This window comes from Ostrea edulis, chromosome 6 (assembly GCF_947568905.1).
Source record: "Ostrea edulis chromosome 6, xbOstEdul1.1, whole genome shotgun sequence".
NCBI classification, from domain to species: domain Eukaryota; kingdom Metazoa; phylum Mollusca; class Bivalvia; order Ostreida; family Ostreidae; genus Ostrea; species Ostrea edulis.
In genome coordinates, this window is record NC_079169.1 from 29,169,133 (window position 1) to 29,190,760 (window position 21,628).

Genomic DNA, 21,628 nt, shown 5'->3' on the forward strand with positions numbered 1-21,628 from the left:
AAAAGAGTTTTTCTAATTCTTTACAAAAAGCAAAGCAAAAAAAAAAAAAAAAAAAATAATAATAATAATAAATAAAAAGCCAAAAGCATCAGACGGATTAGGTTAAGTACAGGTATCCTTCCTATTGGTGTTAGATATATTTTGCTCCACTGGCTGATAATTGCTTTCATCTGTATCAGCTTTGGTTCGTAATTTATTTTTGGAATCTTTTGCAAGTCTACATCAAAGTGAATACCGAGTAAAGTAAATCTACTATTACCCCAAGAAAAATTTAGAGTTTAATATAGAATTTCTTGACTAAATCTCTTAGCAGCTATCCAGACTGCATGCGTTTTGGAGCAGTTAATACATAAACCTGATAGTTCAGAAAACTTGTGCAGTGTCCTTATAGTTTCTAGGAGAGATTCTCTACTACCGTCAAGTATAATTGAAGTATCATCTGCCAACTGAGATATTTTTTTTCCAGTATTTCTAACGGTGATTTTGTCGTTGCATTTATTTATTTATTTTCTTGATATATCGTTTTGATTTATTGCGTTGGGGTCTGTAGCTTGACAAAACAACAAAAGATAGATGTATAGAAACATATATGAAATTTATTATGTGAAAGTAATGATATACACAATGTGTTACAAACTTCCGGGTGGTGTCTGCTTAGAGAGGAGTTATTTATATACGATATTCTGTAAAATCATTTGTCCTAGAAACGGACTAATAAGTATAAAACAATGTAAAATATATATATTTGAGTTATGGAAAGTGCACCAATCTGGGAACGAAGGTGCACTAACATGGGGACGAAGGTGCACTAACATGGGAACGAAGGGACACCGATATCTGGGAGCTAAGATGTTTGTTGCAAAGATGAACAATAACACGGAAGTAAATAATCTAACAAAACTATTGGCGTTGAGGTAGGTACACAAAGTTCAACTAAGTATTCATTTTCTACAATAGGAAGGATTGCTCGAGAGCACTTTCTGGGCCAAAATCAAAATATTCAAGTGAGAAGTAACTTGGCAAATGTGTAGCCTGCTCCTTCACAGCACCTTGCCGTTTATATTGACAACGACAGCCAATCAGCGAGGTTCTAACAAACGAAGCAGCGTGTGCAAAACGTCAAACGGAAGTATTGAAATACGGAGGGAAACAAAAGCTCACACGGCTGCAAAATAAACTGCTGTCAAGAACAGTAGTAACAAACGACAGTAAAACATCTGAGAAACACGGGTAAGCACTATTGCGCAAAGGTTGGGAACAACAATCGCATCCAGACTTTGTTTTTACTTTCGTTTTCAGTCAAAGCGATATGTAAGAAAAATATGATTTAACGGAATATTATCCGTAAAAGTACGGTTGCTACACATTGAAGTGATGTGTAATTACTACCCGACATGCAATGTAAAGGTACAGACCCATGTATATCCATAGCAATATTTTGACTATGGTGCCAATATACAATTCTTATTATTATAAACATTTCATTCCTTTCCTTAAAGACAAACTTGGGAGAAAAATTGTCTTTAATCAAATTAAAAGCCTAAGTAAACCCGAGTAAAATAATATGCAACTCTCTACATAACACGGTCGCAGTGCGAAGATACCGCTAAAAATAGATAAATACACACCTGTGCTCGCTCGATAAAAATAACAGAATACCGGATCTGACGTCAGTTGAGTGAGACCTTATTCCACGTGTTATAAGTTCTAGTAAATATGTCGAGGAAAAGAACGGTAAGACAATTATTGACGACTCACCCGTAACATATATGATGATCTTGGATTTATGGTGGTCACCACCATGCAATTTCTTTATTTCAGTATTTGACCAAAGAAAGCATGACTAAAACGGTCGCTGTGGTAGGAGCTGGTGCAAGCGGACTGCCTGCCGTGAAATGCTGTGTAGACGAGGGTTTACAGCCCTTGTGTTTCGAAAGAACAGACCACATAGGTGAGAAAAATTCTGTGGAATAGTCGGGTAACATGTTTTAAATGTATTACAAGAAACATTGTCAGTTGTTGAAATGACTTTTCAACACATTGACATTCATTTTAGTGTGTGATGTATTAAGGGTCATCTCTACCGTGAGTTGTGCCAACTACTTCTACACTTTCTCCAGGTGATGCTTTTTACAAACATCAAGAAAAAAAACACATGTTTTGTCTATTTCTTGAGAATAATTCGCCCTAGCACCAAGGTTGAGTTATTTGGATTTTTAAAAAAAATAAGTACGACTGAAATCTTCAATAAACATGTCTGGAAAACAAAATTATTAAACAAATGTATTTTAAAAAGATATTGAATTAAAAGGACCCACAAAACCACCAGATATGGCCTAGTCTTTAAAATGATTGATTTTGATATGAAATATTACCCAGGATTTGTGCTATTTGTAATCGTTTATCTTTTCGTTATATATTTCATACTAATCAAATACCATGTCTTCAAAATTAGGGTATTTTATTGTCACTTTCTTCAATGTAACGTCAAAGTTATGCAAGTGCTCATCAGTATATATGTAATATACATGTATACAGCATCTCACAAATATAAATTAATTAAACATCACATTATGTTTAAAATAATTGAAGATTCTCTCTAATAACATTTTTAAATAAATGCATATATGCTACCGTTTCGAATTACGCTTTAAAATTATCCGAAAAGTAGGGTAGCGAATTAAAAGGATACCGCGTCATGAAGCGCTTCCTGTTAGCCCACAGGTTTTCACAGGTAACAAGTGAACGCAGGTGATACGGTACCTGATCGCGTATCATTCATTACATTGCAAATAAATGGTAGATTATCAATTGTGCGGTGAAGAAGTAATCGAGACTTCGGTGGAACAACCAGTATGCAGAAGCAACTAATGGTGTAAGTGAATTTATATGCTCTATCAATGCAATTGCAAAGTTCTAGTACTTCTACGAAAGTTTGCGAGGATATTTTCACTATCATATCGTGCCCTATATACTTCGAAGTTTTTTTTTTTAGTTTGACATGCGTCATAAATTGGATACCATTTGTAATCGTTACTCCTATATAGCATCCCCTACTTATTTGCAACAAGTTAATGTACAGAGACTTGTCTTCCGGATTGAGTGTGTGCGGGGGGGGGGGGTAAATAAAAATATGAATCCTCTTTAAAATCACTGATCACCTTTGAAGTCGATCTGATAAAGATTGGTAATTGATACATCGTTCAGATTACACACTTATTATATTGTTTTCCACAATCCGGCAGACATGTCCAGTTGTCCACTGTGGTTTAATGTACATATTATACATGTACATTGCATGTTCCATAGCATGGCTGCCATGGATGAACTAGAATGAATAGAATAGAATAGGATACATTATTATTAATTCAGAATCCAAAATAGACAAACATGAGATGATTACAACAATGAAGAGAAGCGATGTCAAACAATAGAATATGCATATTGATCAGTAACAATAACTGACAAGATATACTCAAAAAAACACATAATTCTTTTACAAATGTCATATATATATATATATATATATATATTACTATAGATCTACCATGTTATTATTAATAAATCTGCTCGTAAGATCAAGAATTTCTTTCTCTTCTGTGTTGAGTATCCAAAATAACTTTTGTTCATTTTCTAAAGTAGAATATTTTTCACCATGTCCAATTTTCAGTAATGACTTGTGCTTATATTTTGAAAAATCTCGATTTACTTGTTGATTATAAACTTTTTGAAAATTTCGTCTATTCTATCTAATGTTCAAAGTATATATCATTGAAATTTTGACATGTTATTGTATCTGTTATTTGTTTATATGAAACTTGAATCAAATAAAATTTGAAACTTAAAAAGGTAGAAAATTCCGGATATTTTCTACAAAATTAGATATTTCTTTTCTTTCATTGTCGTTTTTTTTTTCACGTTAATAAAAATGTATATGTGTCAAGTACACAGGAACCTTTATTGCTAAAGCTAGGACTATTGTCTTGTGTATTATGATTAGTCTATCAAATAGATTCTATATTCCAGATACTGTGTTACATTTGGGGTAAGTTCAACTGTCGGTGATGGTCAGACTGAAAGACATTTTTACTTCATGAAACATGAATCCCACTGGAATCACAACTAGCTTTGGTCCTGGCCTTTTGCAGATGCAACATGCAGCATGTCCTCTTGATGTGCAAGGAAAAGGAAGACTTACTGATGGTGGACTTAATTGAGGTGTTACAGCTGTAGATGTTGATGGTGCAGATTCAATTTGACAATCTGTCGTGTTTGCCATGATGTGATCTTAACATTTTATGTGACATGCGCACATACAGCTGCATCTGTTGCATAGGAAGTCATTGTCATCTGGTGTTCTCACAGAGACTTTGGAGATAATGACTCTGTATTATCTTGCGATGCTATATCTGTCTTTCTGCCGTACACCAGTTGTAATTACCAGGCATCTGGAATGTCAAATAAAATCTGTTTAATTTTACATATTTTTTCTCCATTACTTTACGAAAGGGAGGGGGGGGGGTGTTGTTGTTGCCAACACCCTTCCCCCTTTTATAGCTAGTATGACCCATAAAAGTAACATTAAAAACCCTCAAATGGAGGGCTTTGCCTACTGGACTCCCACCAGGACTTTGCTCTAGAATCACTAAAGGCCTAATGATTAATGCTAATTGAATTAATTGTCCAAGCTTATATTTTATTTGATTCGTTTCAATGATTAATAACTACCCTTTTCCATCAGTTAGATTTATTAATCTGTCCACCTACTCAGGAAACAGATGCTTCATATATTTGAATTTGCTCATGAAAATTATTGATTAATATTCTGTCCATATTTCTTTAGAAGTACTGAAATGCATGCATTAATTATTTGTATTTTTGTAAATATCTTTGAAATTATGTGCAGTTACCAAAGAAAAAAAAAGCACAAGACAAAATTTCATAATTTTTTTTTTCATGTTACAACACACTATATAATTATGCAGTATCATTTTACTCATTTATTTTGCTAAATACAATTTTTAGTAAGGGGGTTCCATATAGATTTATCACCCTTTACTATGATTACATAGTCATTTAATAAGAAATATTTTACATATTTGTTTTGTAATATTTGTTTTTAATGTGCAAGATTTTATGAAAGTTTTGATACATCATAAATTGATTTCAGTCAATGTATCATGCATGCGGATAAATAAAATTTAATTTTACAGTTTACTAACTCGTGACGATGAATGCATAAGAAGTATATGAAGAAATTACGTCAGAAAATTGGATTCGCACCAGACTTTTCTGTGATGTGTACTAACTTTGCGACTGACAAGTTTTTCTTATTTTCAGAAAGTGTATAATAACTCATAGTAGCATAGAATTTGAATGCCAGTGTACAGTGATATTAATGTACAATAACATACTTGGGATATATGACGTTAGACATGCTGCGTGATGTCGCTGGGTTTTTATATAAGAGATCTTATATCTTTTAGGGTAGTGAATTCAATATTAATGGTGTATTTATTCTTAATTAAAAAATTTATATCTATTGAGATAGGCCCCGGTATATAACCTCTAGTTAACAAGTGTAAGGCTAATACATATATGTTGCGGGAAAAAAAATATGTAGATCTAGTCTGTCAACTTAACCCTTAAAGGAACTAAACATCTCCTTCACCTGACAGTGTAAATGTAAGACATTTTAAATAGTCTCATTATTTAGTATAATCTACCAATGAACTGACCTTGAAAGTGGATTGCGGATTGCACCGTGTTAATCAGTTGCTGCGAAATGCATCGTTGTTTCTATAGATGCCGATGACCAGACGACAGTTATAGCGCTAACCACTAATTCTTATTTAATTTATTTGCGATATAGCGGGTTCCTGACGGCATTTTTTTTTTCTCACCCCCAAATAATTAGAAAATGATTGAATTTTTATATTCTAATTTAATATTTTGCCGTCGATAACCCGCTAATGTGTAAACTTTAGATCAAAGTTGACGAAATCGGCGATTTTCCCGGAAATATGTAGTCTTTTGTTGATTTTAGCACTTAGTGTACTATTATCAACATATGGTTATGTTAAAGACCCCCATGGTTGAACGGTATCTGCCATATAAAGAAGAAATAAACACTCAGATTTATTACAAATCAGTGTTTATTTTTTCCACATTTGCTGGGCCATCAACAGCCAATGCTGGGTCGAATCCTTTCAGATATGTCGCTACACTTTGTATTTTAGATTTGAGCAAACCAAAGAAAGAAGTATCGATCACTAACATAATTGACGGAAATTACTAGAATGATCAAAATTCTGCTAATTTTATGTAGTTTTCATCAAAGTTTTATAAATTCATTTGATTTGTAAACCATTTTACAACAAGGGAAAGTAGTTTTTGATTAAAATATTATCTATGACCACATTTTAACCGGGTTGCACAACGTGCATCCGGCTTAAAGTGTGGCGGGCGGATGGGCGAGCGTCCTTGTAATAGGGTACTGACTTTGTGTAATCAACTCCTCTCACACTTCTAACTGTAAATGTGCATGTATCTTTTTGAAAGTCAACTCCTCTCACACCTCTTGACATTCCTCAAACTTTGTACAGTTGTTATTGACATTTTTCGAAAAGAATACATGTAGTTTAACCTATTCAGACATATTAATAAACATAACTGCCCTAAGTGAAGAAATATGTATGTATGATCCTCTTAAATGTGCGTTAGTATAACTGTATCCCATCTCCATTCTCAATGGCCATGTAGCGTGGCAAGAATTCCATCGTCATCGAAAGCAACTTTTGAAAGACTTTCCTAATTATATACATGTAAGTTCATGTATAGAATCAATTTATGAATTGGGGAAAATGATAAACTTTCTCTGGTCTAGCGCGCTGGTTACATATGTACATGCTGCTAGGAGGTGAGAAGGGTACATGACTTGTATATGATTTCATTTCATATGAATGGTAACAATAGCTTTGCAATCCATGGTGAGAAATTATACAAAAATAGTTTGAAATATAAGTCTATTATAATTTAATTTCTAAGGTGGCCTGTGGCACTTTACGGACGAACCAATCGAGGGACAATCTTGCGTCATGAAGTCCACATCTATTAACTGCAGTAAGGAGATGACCTGCTACAGCGATTATCCAATTCCCAAGGAATTCCCAATCTTCATGCACAATAAAGACATTCTCAAGTACTTTAACATGTATGCAGATAACTTCAATCTGAAGAAGTACATAAGATTCAGAACACAGGTATATACTAATGTAGCTATGTGATCCTTTCCAGAATTTAAGGTGGACAAATTTCTGAGTTTATTTAACTTCGGTTATGGTTTTCAAATTTGAACACACCCTGTTATATAATATATATAATTGAAACCTTCAACATCTTGTAAATATGCACATATCTCTTTGTGGTTGATGAAAGCACGTTACATAATTATAGGTCATATCAGTTAAAAGGAGGTCGGACTTCAAGACATCGGGGCAGTGGAACATCACAACGAAAGATTTAACTACAGGCGACACGAAAGAGCTCGTGTTTGATGCAGTCATGTTGTGCACCGGACACCATGCTGACAAAAATATTCCAGATTTTCCAGGTAATTTAACATACCAAGGCCATATAATTCCTTGCTACATGTATAGCAAAGTTGAAATTTGTCAGATGGACGTAAATTAAAAACGATTATTCCGATTTGAAATTTAAAAAAAAAAAATGTCGAAAAAACATCAAATCACATTTTTGTCACAGAAACTTATGAGAGCCTAAGCATACATTTGTGGTATTTCACCAACAGATGGTGACGTCTCTATGTGAGTGAACAATTCTCGATGGGACCTAAAACAAACAATCAATTAATCTCTCTTAAAGTGTACATGCAATTCGATTTTGCAAATATCAGTTACTAGGTCCCTATTGGTTTACGAACATGTAAATAGTCGATTCCTTCTACCAGTGGACATAATCATGTAGAGAAAACTGAAACAGACTTTACGATATATGCATGCATTTTCGGTTACAGGTTTAAAGGAATTCCAAGGCACGGTTGTACACACTCATGACTTCCGTCATCCTGCGAGGTATGAGGACAAACGAGTAGTAGTCATAGGAATTGGAAACTCGGGCGGAGACGTGTCCGTGGAATTGAGTCGCATAGCAAGCCAGGTACCAAATCACATTAGTTTTACACACATTGTATTATGGGTTTTCTTGTGCAGTAGAATTACTGATAATTGTGAAACACGTTACGGTGTGACCCAAAATGCCCTTTTGAATTGAAGCACCATAACTAACAAAAGTTTTAAACTGGGGCACCATTACCTCGATCAGTCATTAGATCGTTCATCTCCAGTCACCTGATCTTTCATCTTCAATAAACTGACTATTCATCTCCAGTCACCTGATCTTTCATCTTCAATAAACTGACTATTCATCTCCAGTCACCTGATCTTTCATCTTCAATAAACTGACTATTCATCTCCAATCACCTGATCTTTCATCGTCAATCATCACCTAAACTTTAAATATTATGTGGAGACAGTTTATCATTTCCCCAAATTCATAGATTGCATCTATACATGACCTTATATAATTTCTTAGAGAAACTCAACATATTACATGTACTAAATGTTCCCGTTGAGATCATCCAAAAGCATTTCAAAGTTTAAGATTTGTGTCCCTTTCTTCTCTTGTCAAGGAGTCGATTTTTGTTTATTCGGCAGGTCATTAACACAAAAGATTATGCATAATTATGTGAAGATGTTATTGATTCAGAAAATGATGAAAAATTGTATGCAAAAATAGTGGTCAATGATGACTAGAGAAAAGGAAAAAAAAAAGACGCCTCTGTGATGTCTTTTATTTCGATCTCACAGGGATATATCGAATTGACATATGAATGAAAGGTATTATTGTTAATAGACACAACGTCGTCGATATATCTAAATGTCAAAATGAAGGCCATAGCAAGAGATTTTTTCTTCTCACTTAGAAGTTTCTGAATAAAGTCTACTTCATATGAATATAAAAACAGGTCGACTAACAAAGGAGCACAATTCGTGCCCATGGGAATTCCAACAGACTGTTGGAATACCTGATCACCAAAGACCACGAAGATATTGTCAATGAGGAACTCTAGCATATTTTTTTATTTCAACGTCAGAGTACTTGTGGGTGGAGTTAGAGTGGTGTTTAACAAAATAATTTTTTTGATGATTGATCGCTAGATATGAATATTTCTGTTTTCCATTTTTGTTGAAGAAGCAACTGTCTATGATGTAAAAAAAGTCTAGTCTTTAATTTATTGTGAGGAATGGTCGTGTAAAGTGTTGAAAAGTCAAAGGTTTTGATGTTATATGTTTGGGAAAGGCTTTGGGATTTCAAGTTTACTAAAAGTTCTTTAGAATGTTTTAGAATCCACATTTGATTAGCACCACTTCTGGCATTCGTAGTCGTACAGTAAGTTTGAAGTTTGTCCTTCACAGCTGCTAATATTTTCGTGAGGAGCAAAGATAGGGCCTTGGTAGAACACTTACTGGATCCAGCAATATATCTTTCTTTGTAAGGGTTTTGATGTATTTAGGAATCCAGTATAGGTACGGTAACTCATATTCATTCGACCCATTGACTGGAATATTAAATGTGTCTGAAACTGAAGCATGGTTTTGAAGAATTTCATCTTTTGAAAGGGCAGTTGGAGTATAAGTACGATTACCAAAAGTGGAAGTAATACCGTAAGTTTGTTTTAAATACAGTTGTGATAATGAGCCTTACAAACAAAGACAATGTGGTTACAAGCTTTGCCAGCTGGAACCAAAACATATCCCTTATGTAACCTATCTAATTCTTTTATCACTTCTGGTTTACTAAACACAGAAGGGTAAATGGTACGTACTTTTGTTTTAATATGTCTTATGCGGGATTTTGATATTCCTCTTATGCTTTTAACCCATTTTGACAATGTATCAAGTTCTTTTTTTTCATATTTACCCCCATCGTCTGGCATAATCTTCAACATAATTCATAATAAAGAGAATGTTCTGTCGCCAATTGAAAGACCAAGGTTCTCTATATTTAGGACCTTTTAGAATAAGTGATTTGAGGTTCTCATTTTCAACTATATCAATATCACCAGTAATGGCATGTCCAGCTGGACTATAGTTGAAAGAAGATGAAGAACAAGAACACGTTGGTGGATTACGTATAAGATGGTCTATATCTAGGCATTGCTAAGTTTGTTTATGATTAAATAGTTTGGATGTAATAGTAGAGGTATATTTGTAGGAAATACAGGGTGTAGACTTGATCTTGAAATAAGTTGGAAAACACGACTGAACCCTTTCATGACGAAGAATGTTGCTTATGCTGATGACATCTATTCCTTTGTTTGTAAATTTGAGCTTAAGGAACTGGCGGCATGATTTGGAAGGAATATCATCCATGACCCAAGGTGGTTTAAAGAACCTGTGATTGGCAATATCCATAATCATAGAGTTCAGTCTATAGTTAAGTGTTGAAAAATCCAAGTATAGACTAGTTGTTGCTTCTTCAAATAACGTATGTAAAACTCTCAATTGAACAGAATAAAGTTTTGTACGAATATGATGTGGACCTAATTGTCTGTTGACGTAAGGTAAAAGTGAATCAAACGTGACATCATTTATACTTGGTATTTTATATGAACGATGTCCATGAAACAGTCCCACCACATTCACATTATTTCCTTGTGGACTAGTCAAATTCCCCACATCATATACATTATCATTGCATCCATATGAGAATGCAGTGCCTAGGGTCCTGATCCAGTATAATGCACTTTGACTTCCTCAAACATATTAAACGAATCGTGTACCATACTGCCTGCAAGAGAATTGCTGAGCACTGACCCATCCCCTATAAATTAGTATATCTGATACATATGGCAAGATAATACGTCAATGTAATTATTATATTTTAAGAAGATCAAATGTTAAGGTGGTTTGTCACAGCAATACATGAGTTCGTTACCCTCTTTTATTATTCTGTGCCCAAAGGGATCGTTAGAAGGCAGTAAATATTTTCAAACGTGCGTATGTGATTGAGAGTATGTCTGTACTCTTCGAAAATGATTATGATGATAATAATAATAACACATTGGTCACTAAAATTAACCATCTGTCGGAATTCCTTACTTCAAATGACTTTTCTTTACCATGACTTAACAATATGGAGATAAGTATATATCTACTGATGAACATTTTAAAAACAGGTATTTTTAAGCACTCGAAGAGGTGCGTGGGTGTTTAATCGAATTGGAGACTTTGGCTGTCCCATTGACATGCTGATACTCAGAAGATCATTGAGGTAAATAGGTCTTAGATTCCGAATTTTATTTTCTATCGGTCTAGGTTCAAGATTATAAATAAGTGTACAAGTTTTTGTATGAAATTCTTCTTAGGACATTATTTAATCACAAAAACATAAGAAAACCTGATTGATTATTTTAATTACATGCAGATTTTTAACATCTATGATGAGCATATTTCGAGATGAGAACGAGATTATAGCAAAGAAATTGAATGAAAGGTTTGACCACGCCAAATATTCTCTGCAACCAAAGCACTCTCCATTGGCACAACACCCGACTGCAAACGATGAGCTTCCGAACAGAATCATATCAGGATCCGTCAAAGTCAAACCCAATGTTAGGAAATTCACAAAAACTGGCGTTGAATTCGAAGACGGCACTTTCGAAGATGGCATAGATGTGGTAATTTTAGCCACGGGTTACAAATTTGGTTTCCCTTTCCTGGATAAATCTGTTATAGAGGTGGTAAACAACAGAATTGAACTGTACAAAAACATGTTTCCTCCTGATTTGGAAAAGAACACACTAGCATGCATTGGGTTCATCCAGGTTCTTGGATCGATATTTACCGTTTCAGAACAACAGGCCAGGCTTTTCGCAAGAGTTGTCAAGGTAAAAATGTTGTATCTAATAGAAAATGTAAGCAAGGTTAACATAATTTGTAAGTATTTTTCTCTTGCGAGACAGATAATACACGTCCGTATTGAGACAGAAAGAGTGAGCAAGGTAGAATAAGGGCCCTTCACACAAGTAAAACAGTGAAATCCGGTAAAGGTTGTTTTAAGATGATGTCCTGATAGAAATATATAATCTCAATCAGAAATACAAGTGGCAAAAGTCACAGGATGTGTCACATTTGAGCAAATATTGGGTTTCAGAAGAAATGGCATTATAAAAAAAAATACTACATTTAGCTTTGAAAAATATGGAACAAATGTTTATCTATGTACCAGAGTTGCAGGTAATACTGGTCAACATATTATGAAAGTTTGAGAGGTACTAGACAAGTTTGTTCTATAGTTTCTGACGCAGTATTCATATACTCTTTATATTGGTCAATTGTTGGCCAACATGACGATATTCAGATATTTCATTAGCTTTGGGACCTATGTGTGAGCTGGGAGTATGTAATAAACTAGTACTTCTAGGCACACTGATTTTTACTACGGATAACTCCGTTTACCTGATCAATATATTGGGCTTAAGGTGGGTGTGACCGGTCGACAGGGGATGCTTACTCCTCCCAGGAGATAGGTATGTTCTTATTTTCATATTGGGGGTCATACAACCAACCGACTGACAGGTGCACAGAAATATGCCCCTCTTCGAAGAAAACATAACAATGTTAATTACACATTGTCCTTTACCTCCCATCATTTGATACTGAAATACCAGTTATTAGCTCACTTGAGCTGAAATTGAGCTTTTCTGATAGTCTGTTGTCCGTCTGTAAACTTTTTACGTTTTCGTCTTCGTCTCCAGAACCACTGGGCCAATTACAACCAAACTTGGCAAAATGCATTCATAAGTGAAGGGCTTTCACGTTTGTTCAAATGAAGGGTCATGCCCCTTTCAAAGGAGGTATAATCTTAAAAATAGGTTGGGTCATTTGTTTTTTTTCTAAAGAACCAGTGCAGATTGAAGTATGTTAAAATCATTGTCCCGGGGGTTGGATGTCCGGGGTCACAATAGGGAATAGCACTTTTACCTACAAATATACAGGGGAAATCTTTAAAAAATCTTCTTATCAAGAACCTCTGGACCAGAAAAGTACAAATTTACATGAAAGCTTCCTGCCATAGTGCAGATTCAAGTTTGTTAAAATCGCCACCCCCCTCCCCCCAGGCGTAGGATTGGGCAACAATAGAGATTCAAATTTTACATACAATAATATAGAGAAAACCTTTAAACATTTTCTTCTGAAGAACCACTGGGTCAGAAAAGTTTACATTTACCTGAAAACTTCCTGACAAAGTGGAGATACAAGTTTGTAAAAATCATGGCCCCCGGGAGTAGGTTGGGGCCACAATAGGGATCAAAGTATTGCATACAAATACATGTATATAGGAAAAATCTTTAGATATGGACCATGGTGACTCAGCTGAGCGATGTGACCTGTGGGTCTCTTGTTTAATCAATCGCTGTAATGAGGTTTCACTTGAGCAGGAATGGTCATTTTATTTCACAGTTAGTCTGTAGCATTTTAATTTTTATCATAATGATATGAAAGGTAATAGTGTGTGATGATTCATTGAAATTACCCCACGAGGATCTGGGTTAAAATAGGTCCTCAGTACCCCTTGTTTGTAGTAAGACGCAACTAAATGGGGCGGTCTTTCGGATGAGACCGCAAAAACCGAGGTCCTGCGTCACAACAGGTGTGACACAATAAAGACCCTTCCCTGTTCAAAGGCCGTAAGCGCCGAGCATAGGCCTAAATTTTGCAGTTCTTCACAGGTAATGTTGACGTTTCCATATGAGTGAAAAATTCGCGGATGGGACATTAAACAATATGCAACCAACATCATTGAAATTAAACTAAACCAATAGTCGTTTCTATTTTCATTACTATTTCTTTATTCATAAAATCCAATTCCAGTAATTTTCACTTCGTTTAGGGAGATGTTGTTCTTCCTGGTAAAGAAGAGATGTGGAAAGACGTTGGGAAGAAACTGAACGCCTTGCGCAAACGATTTGTTGAAAGCCCTAGGCATACCATTCAAGTTGATTTCATAGACTTCATGGACGAATTATCAAAGCTGAATGGAAACTATCCCCACTTAGGTAATCTTTTAAGAATGTGGCAGTCAATATATTTTACAACAATTAAACGGCATTACATTCCACTTTGGATGTATTGAAATTCGAGGGACCGACTTGAATTAAGCATTATATCCAAGTTCAATATAACTGCTGTTGAACTATACAAATAATGTCACTGGGGGTTTATTTTTACTCCAATATAAAGTATGCAAAGTGAAGATAACGAACAGTGATCAATCTCATAACTCCTATAAGCAATACAAAGTAGAGAGTTGGGCAAACACGGACCCCTGGACACACCAGAGGTGGGATCAGGTGTCTAGGAGGAGTAAGCATCCCCTCTTGACCGGTCACACCCGCCGTGAGCCCTATATCCTGATCAGATAAACGGAGTTATCCGCAGTCAAAATCAGTGTGCCAAGATCGGCTTAACAATCGGTATGAAACACGTCAGACAGCATTTGACCCAATGCGAGGTTGTATTGACGAACTAGATCGTTATAACGACCATAGAATTTGCGAAATGCTGACTTCAATCGAGACTGTTGAAATCCCTGTACCATCAACTTGTTTGTCAGTAGCTTACCTCGATTTAAAAACTGACTATACGCAGAACAAGCTCTTGCATATCGAATCAGTTGAGATATATAAACACCATATGCAGGTGATAATGGACTATTGCTACACAAATATGGGAAGTTGACGATGGAGAAGCTGAAATCATCCCGTTTGTCATACAGTTGAGTTGTCAGTTTGCCGTTAATGTCTACTTTCAATAAAATATCTAAGTATGTATTTCATATAAGCGATTTCAATACAAGTGGAGTAGAATGTACTTTGATTTACCATTATGGTAACAGGAACTTTAATGATAAAGTTACTAAGGATTAAATTTGTTATATTTATTTATTATAGTAATTTTACTAGTTCGACTTATTTTTGTTACAATATCTTTGAACTGCTATATAGATTTGAGGATATGTTTGATAAATTACCTTAGTAAATACATCCATAAAACAAACAACTTTTATATACTCTATTAAAAGATTCAATAATACCTTATTCTACCACTGTTATTGCAAATATCAAAGGAATTGCGCGGTCATTATTCTGCGATATACCTTCATACATAATAACTAATTATGAGAAATCTGATGCACATCTCGCTTGTAATTAGTGTTTTGTTAATACAACATTAAAGTCGATAATTTAGTATTCAATTTGAATATCATAAAAATTAATCAAAATATGTTATAAATGACTGAAGAACATTTGCCATTCAGTATAAATCAATCGTGCGCATTCCGAGATCGTTACACATGTAAACATACATGTCCATGCACCCACAGTTTTCTTGGACTGAGTATTCAAAAACATCAAACTAATATACTTGAATATTTTTTTTACAAAATATACCCTGCCATCTCACCTTTTAAGTCAGCAAAAACAAGTAGGCCCAGTCTGATTCGAAAAATGTCATGACGTCACGGTGACTGAATCCGTAGCTGTATAGGCAAAGGATTGGTAGCATATTTCTGGGCCGTAGTAAAATAGAAATAAAGTTTTTGTTTTCATGTACTTTGCAGGATAACCTCCTCGGTCTCGAAATTTTGTTTGAAATATAAAAGCCTCGACTAACACCTCGAAGTTTATATGTAAAACTTATACGGTACCAATTTTGATGCACCAGATGCACATTTCGACAAATAATGTCTCTTCAGTGATGCTCAACCGAAATGTTTGAAATCCGAAATAACTATGAAGTTTTAGAGCTTAATATAGCCAAAAACAGCGTGCCAAAAAAGTGGAGCCAAATTCGTCCAAGGATAAGAGCTATGCATGAGGGAGATAATCCTTAATTTTGAAATGAATTTCTAAATTTTATAACAGCAATTAAATATACATCCGCATTTTCAAGCTAATAACGAAGTACTTAGCTACTGGACTGTAGAGACCCTCGGGGACTAACAGTCCACCAGCAGAGTCCTCGACCCAGGTATTTCAAAGCAACATTTCTTGACTTCGGAGGTTATTCTGCAATATTAATAAGAATGCGATCTTTATTTCTTAAGTTTATCACGATTAAAACTTGGATGTTTTGATTCATCTAAGTAAACACTACTGTAATAGTTAACTATTTAAGAAACAGTAAATTATAAATAAACTACTATAGATTGTTGCTAGGGATACTTCACAAAGAAAAGTAGACATAACAATGATTGATATTGCAAGCGGGTGTGAAGAACACAGATTTGGAACCTTTTTTGTCTCTTAATGACTTTAAGAGAACAGGCTTAAATGTCTCAACATGAAATGCTAATGAGAATTCGTCGGTGTTTTATCCCGATTTAAATAGCGACGCTGAAAAACGATATAATTGAATACAGGAATAACGGATTCAAATAATTTGAAAATATAGCTAAGTGTAACACCCCAAATAAATATAAGAATAAACTTTGACAGTCGGCTTTCGGGTGTTTAAATTGAAACCTATAATCGTTTTCAAAATTTAAAAAATGGAAACTCTAAAAAATAACCAACCATAAAATTACTATAGTCATAGACACTCTCCGACGACACGTACTGTAAATTTACATATTTATCATTACATAATAGGGAAGTTGATGTTGACTGACCCCAGACTTGCTGCAGCCATCTTCTTTGGTCCAGCTACTCCTTACCAGTACAGAATTATGGGCCCTGGGAAATGGGCAGGGGCCAGGGAAGCCATATTCACTCAATGGGAGCGAAATGATTACCCTCTAGCCACCAGACCACTTGGATTTGATACAGAAACAAATCAAAATAGTAGATTGTGGAAAATGTGCTTTCTTCTGATCCTGATGGTAGCATTGATCATTAGTTATTTTAGGGAATGAATTGTAAGTAAAGGTATATTTGCCTTGTAATGGATATTATCTAATCAAAAACACATCAGCGTAAATCTCTTACGATGTTAAACTATGTCTTATACGTTAATCACATGATTGTATGGTAGAAACCGAATTAAGAATTTCTCAACAAATAGTATTTATATCGTAATCTACCAACAGTTACAAAATTACAAAGGTGTTTTCTTTCAAAAGTTTTTAAACTTTACGTATATTTCACAACGTGGCTATATTTGCAAGTAAGGAATTGTATTTTGCAGCGTAGCGTTTTTTTTTCGATTTTATATCATCGACGAAATACAATTAGTTCAGTCAAAATAGCCTCAAAATGCCAAACCGGGACAAAATTGCAACAGAATATTTGTCATTATATTCAAAACTACATATATCGAAGAATCTAAGAATTTCTTACTTCGGGAAATCTCATAAATTATTGCACAAAGTTATAGTATTCTGGGGGGGGGGGGGTAATAATTCAAATCAGAGAAGATTGTGGTTAAATTTTACATGATACATGTTTCATATTTTAGTATAACATCCCACCTCTGGTGTGTCCAGGGGTCCGTGTTTGCCCAACTATCTATTTTGTATTGCTTATAGGAGTTATGAGATTGATCACTGTTATTTATCTTCACCTTGCATAAATGTTTCATCTCCGTTATTTTCTCAGATATATTTTACCGTAGAATCTCTTAATGTTGACCGAAAATTAAGAATTTTTAAAAAGGAATTTCGAGATTAATCCGAATTTCCTCTGTGAATATGTATTGACGGACAATTGTTTTATTGGATTGATTGATTGTATCTTGCTTAACGTCTCGCTCGAGAATTTTTTACTCATATGGAGACAATTGAAATTCACCTGTTATCTTGTTCAAAACAAATGAATATTTTAGATAATTATTCACTATCATATCAATATATAGTAATTACTAATAATATAAAGCAACAACATTCATCCAGATATTGTTCTTTATTCCACAATAATCCGAATTTCCTCATCAATATGGAAATATTCTAGAAACGTTCGTAGTAGACTTATCTAATCATTAAATTTTCTATCGATTTGAGAGTTGCGAGATTTTATATATTCATACATCAGTAGATGCTATGGTTTTAAAGATATTATTTCAAAAGCTCGAATAGCATTAAGAATACTGGCCAGTAGAGTTCAAAATGTCATACGTATAGTCATGAATACAATTCCAATACAATAGTCATATTAGACCATTGCACCTTCTTCATACTTAAGGGACAGTCCTGCATTTGAGCAACTTATGCCTCTTCATTCCCCACATACTGCTGTACACTCTAAGCCATGCTTTTTACATGTACATCTTTTCGAATCGCATCCTTGTTTGCAATTACACTTGATAATCCTATGCAAATGTCCAGGTGTTGGAGGCAATGCTAGTATTGATCGATTAGGCTTTCAATTACCATAATACCATCCCCAATCCAAATTTGTCACTAAAAGAAGTTCCGCATAATGTGGAATTTCCCTGGGTCAGAGGTCGGTGGAAGATCATGATTTGAATACAACCTGATGCTGCTGATTTTTGTACAAAACTATGGAACCGAAGCAAATCAAGTGTTTCATACCCAACACCATCATAGAGAAAGGAACTTTACTTCTCTCCGGCTGATAGAAGATAATCTTTTTCGGAGTTGTCATCAAGAAAAATACCAGTGAGGTTCAACACGTGTTCATTCGAAAGTAGTTTTTGAGTGCCGTACAAACTGGATGTTGTGTCGCAACCTGTCGAAGCATGGATGACCAGTAAACGATCACACAGGTACTGTTTACACAAGTGCTGTCCTATAACTGCCCTTGTTTTCAGGATATCCCAGATTTTTTGTTGGCCCTTTGGAACGATCGGATTTGAAATGTATATTCTTTCAATCATCTTTGGCATGGTGGCAGAGCAAGACAAGCAGGTCAGTGTCTTCTGTCAATACGACTTCAGTGAGAATCTAGTATTCCACAGCTGTGCTAACTATAAGGACATCAACGTCATTAGTTGCATGCCGAGTTGTTACTCCGCATTGAACAACTTCGGAACTTAACATGTGGTTAAACTGTTGTTTGTTCTCTATATTTAAAAGAAAAAGAGCTCCTTCTTACTTTTGAACGATATGACTTCAGTATATACTGCTCTTGGAACGACAATTCCCTTTGAACTCCTGAGGTAAGGCAAATCTTTCGTGGAAGGTTCTACTGAATATCCATCAAACACAGCTACTGCCTGAAGGTATTTTCCCAATTTTTTCACAAATTGCCAAAAAGGTATCTCCATATACCCAAGAGATCTTTTGCAAAAGCGAACCTCCATCTAGAACATATGATGGGATGAGTGTAATGATATCCGACACGCCACAAGATCCCATTTTCCTAATAAAGTCACCAAGCTGAGCCTTGCTTGCTTCCCACAATTAACGTGTTGGCTCAAACAAAGCGGAAGGTACGGTATTGAGTTCATATTTGAATAGATTATGGATGTCCTTAGTGTTGGATCTTGCTGCAGTAATTAAGCGTTGAAATAAAAGCTGTGAATCTACGCGCAATGTTTCTCCAACTCTGATACCGACTTATGAATCGAGGGTTACCACTTGGTTTGATTTTCTGATGGTGTAACTTAAAATATTGCTGCCATTCATGGACTTCAGTATTTCTTTACCATTCATGGACATCAGCATCTCTTTAACATTCATGGACTTAAGTATTTCTTTACCAACAGTTTCAGCATGTTCTACGTTCACTGACTTGTCAGCTACCTGACCAGTTTCAATGTTTCTCAGTGGTCCGTTGCAAGCAAAAGGCTGTCTATCTTGTAGAAAATTTAGGATATCTTTGATGTCCTTGTTATCTCGTTCCCGTCTGCTTTTGAATGTGTCTTTATGTTGATGACTTGTTAGGAATCCAACTTCTGTAACAGCTTGCATTGAACAGTTAATATCTGCACAAGCAGGCATCGCTAGTATCCATTTGGTGTTTTGTAATTCAGCCATACCACGGCCAGCTGTGAGACCACCGGATGTCTGAAGGCTCCTCATTAGTACCTGTCTATCATGAGATCTCCAGATAATATTAGTCAGCCCCGAGTGTATCGCTTCTGCGTAAAACATGATGTCCTTTGCAGAAATTATTGTACACGTCTGGGTGTGTCTGTGGGAGTTCCAGCATTTTCATGATGTACCAATATGTAGACTTTGTATAGAAATTGTGACCTGATGCAACAAAGAAAGGAAGCATTTTCCTCAGGGTTGCAATATAGAGATTCCAGTTGCCTGTTCTCTCTGCCCTTATGGAAACTTTCAATATGGAAATCATCTGCAGATAGAGCAGCCAAATTTATGATGTTCTGTCATTTCTCGGTGCTTGCTTTTCTTCTTCGATCATCTCTTCTAGCACATTTACTTCAACCGTATCGTAAAAGTCCTTTGCCGACATTGAAAACAACAACGACGCTAACTTTGACGTCACAGTCGACTACACTATGTTACGAATATACAGTGAAGTAGGCCTATGAAGCGTGAAACTTCGTAACGTAGCGCAGTAGACTTCGACGTCATAACTTGACTACAACGACTCTACCATATTGAATCTCTCTAGTGAGACATAAAAATCAACTGACCAATGAAATCGGGTCATTTTGGGCTAACCAAAGTACCGCTTACCCGTTGTTTGTGTGTAGCACCAATCAGTGGGGAACCAGTTTATATGATGGGGAAATATGTTTTAGAGGGAGATATCATCCCTGACACGTGACTGTCTAGACCAATCAGATTACGCGTTGCATAGAATTCTTATACTGAGGTATGATAATGAAGAAAAAAAGAGCATGGAAGGTATATGTTAGACATATGATTAACATATACCAATCAAATTGTATGTTAAACATATGTTGCACTTATATCTGTGTAACACCGAATGACTATTTTGGACCCGCCTTACAGTCAGAACCTTGAGGTTACAAAATTCACAATTTTATCGTCCTTTTCTGCTTTTCTTACATATGTATTTAGCTTTTATGTACATGTAGTATCAGCAAAATTAAACACGTCTTTCAAATAATGAAGAAATTAAGTCAGTTAATCACCAAGACCATTTTGATCCCACTTCGGTACAAAAACCCTACCCCTGGGATCATGAAATTTACAATTTTGGTTCCTGATAAATATTTATTTAATTTCAATTTAGTATTAATAACATTAAAGACAATGTTATTCAAATGTCAATATATAAGTATGGTCCCACCCTTCAGTGAGAACCTCTACCTCGGGGATCTTACAAGTTTTGTAAAAGCCTGCCTGCTCGATATGTCTTTACATTTTTTCCTTACAAATGTGCGGTTATACAGAAGAGGTTTGAAATTTGGTCAAATTTTGCCCACCCCTAAGGCCCTCGAGTGAAGGAGTCTTGAAATTTACAATTTATACCCCGTCCCAAAGATGCTTCATACCAAATTTGAAAAGAAATGGAAGGATAGTTATAAAGAGGATGTAAAAATGTTCAAATGTGTTTGTTCACATGACTATTTTGGCCTCGACATGATACCAAAACCTCTACCCCTGGAATCATGAAAAATACAATTTTAGCAAATGGTTACATGTA

General features: G+C 35.3%; 1 protein-coding gene and 1 long non-coding RNA gene across 6 annotated transcripts; both read left to right on the plus strand.

Moving 5' to 3' along the window:
* Positions 1 to 535: 535 nt before the first annotated feature.
* LOC125647519 (flavin-containing monooxygenase 5-like) lies at positions 536 to 18,078 on the plus strand. 5 transcript variants are annotated; one of them, XM_048874220.2, is made up of 10 exons: positions 537 to 882; positions 958 to 1,230; positions 1,822 to 1,951; positions 7,048 to 7,262; positions 7,456 to 7,612; positions 8,036 to 8,178; positions 11,261 to 11,355; positions 11,509 to 11,971; positions 13,978 to 14,143; positions 16,739 to 18,078. In XM_048874220.2, exons 3-10 carry the CDS (start codon positions 1,840 to 1,842, stop codon positions 16,999 to 17,001), a joined length of 1,614 nt encoding a protein of 537 aa, XP_048730177.2. In that variant the 5' UTR covers positions 537 to 882; positions 958 to 1,230; positions 1,822 to 1,839; the 3' UTR covers positions 17,002 to 18,078. The 5 variants fall into 5 exon arrangements, with proteins under 5 accessions (XP_048730179.2, XP_048730177.2, XP_048730178.2 ...); XM_048874221.2 differs by having other exon boundaries at positions 537 to 851; XM_056142336.1 differs by having other exon boundaries at positions 537 to 1,230.
* Positions 2,616 to 4,479, plus strand: LOC130047404 (uncharacterized). The gene is made up of 2 exons (XR_008796301.1): positions 2,616 to 2,875; positions 4,027 to 4,479. It is a non-coding gene; the product is annotated as an uncharacterized LOC130047404 (long non-coding RNA).
* Positions 18,079 to 21,628: the final 3,550 nt, after the last annotated feature.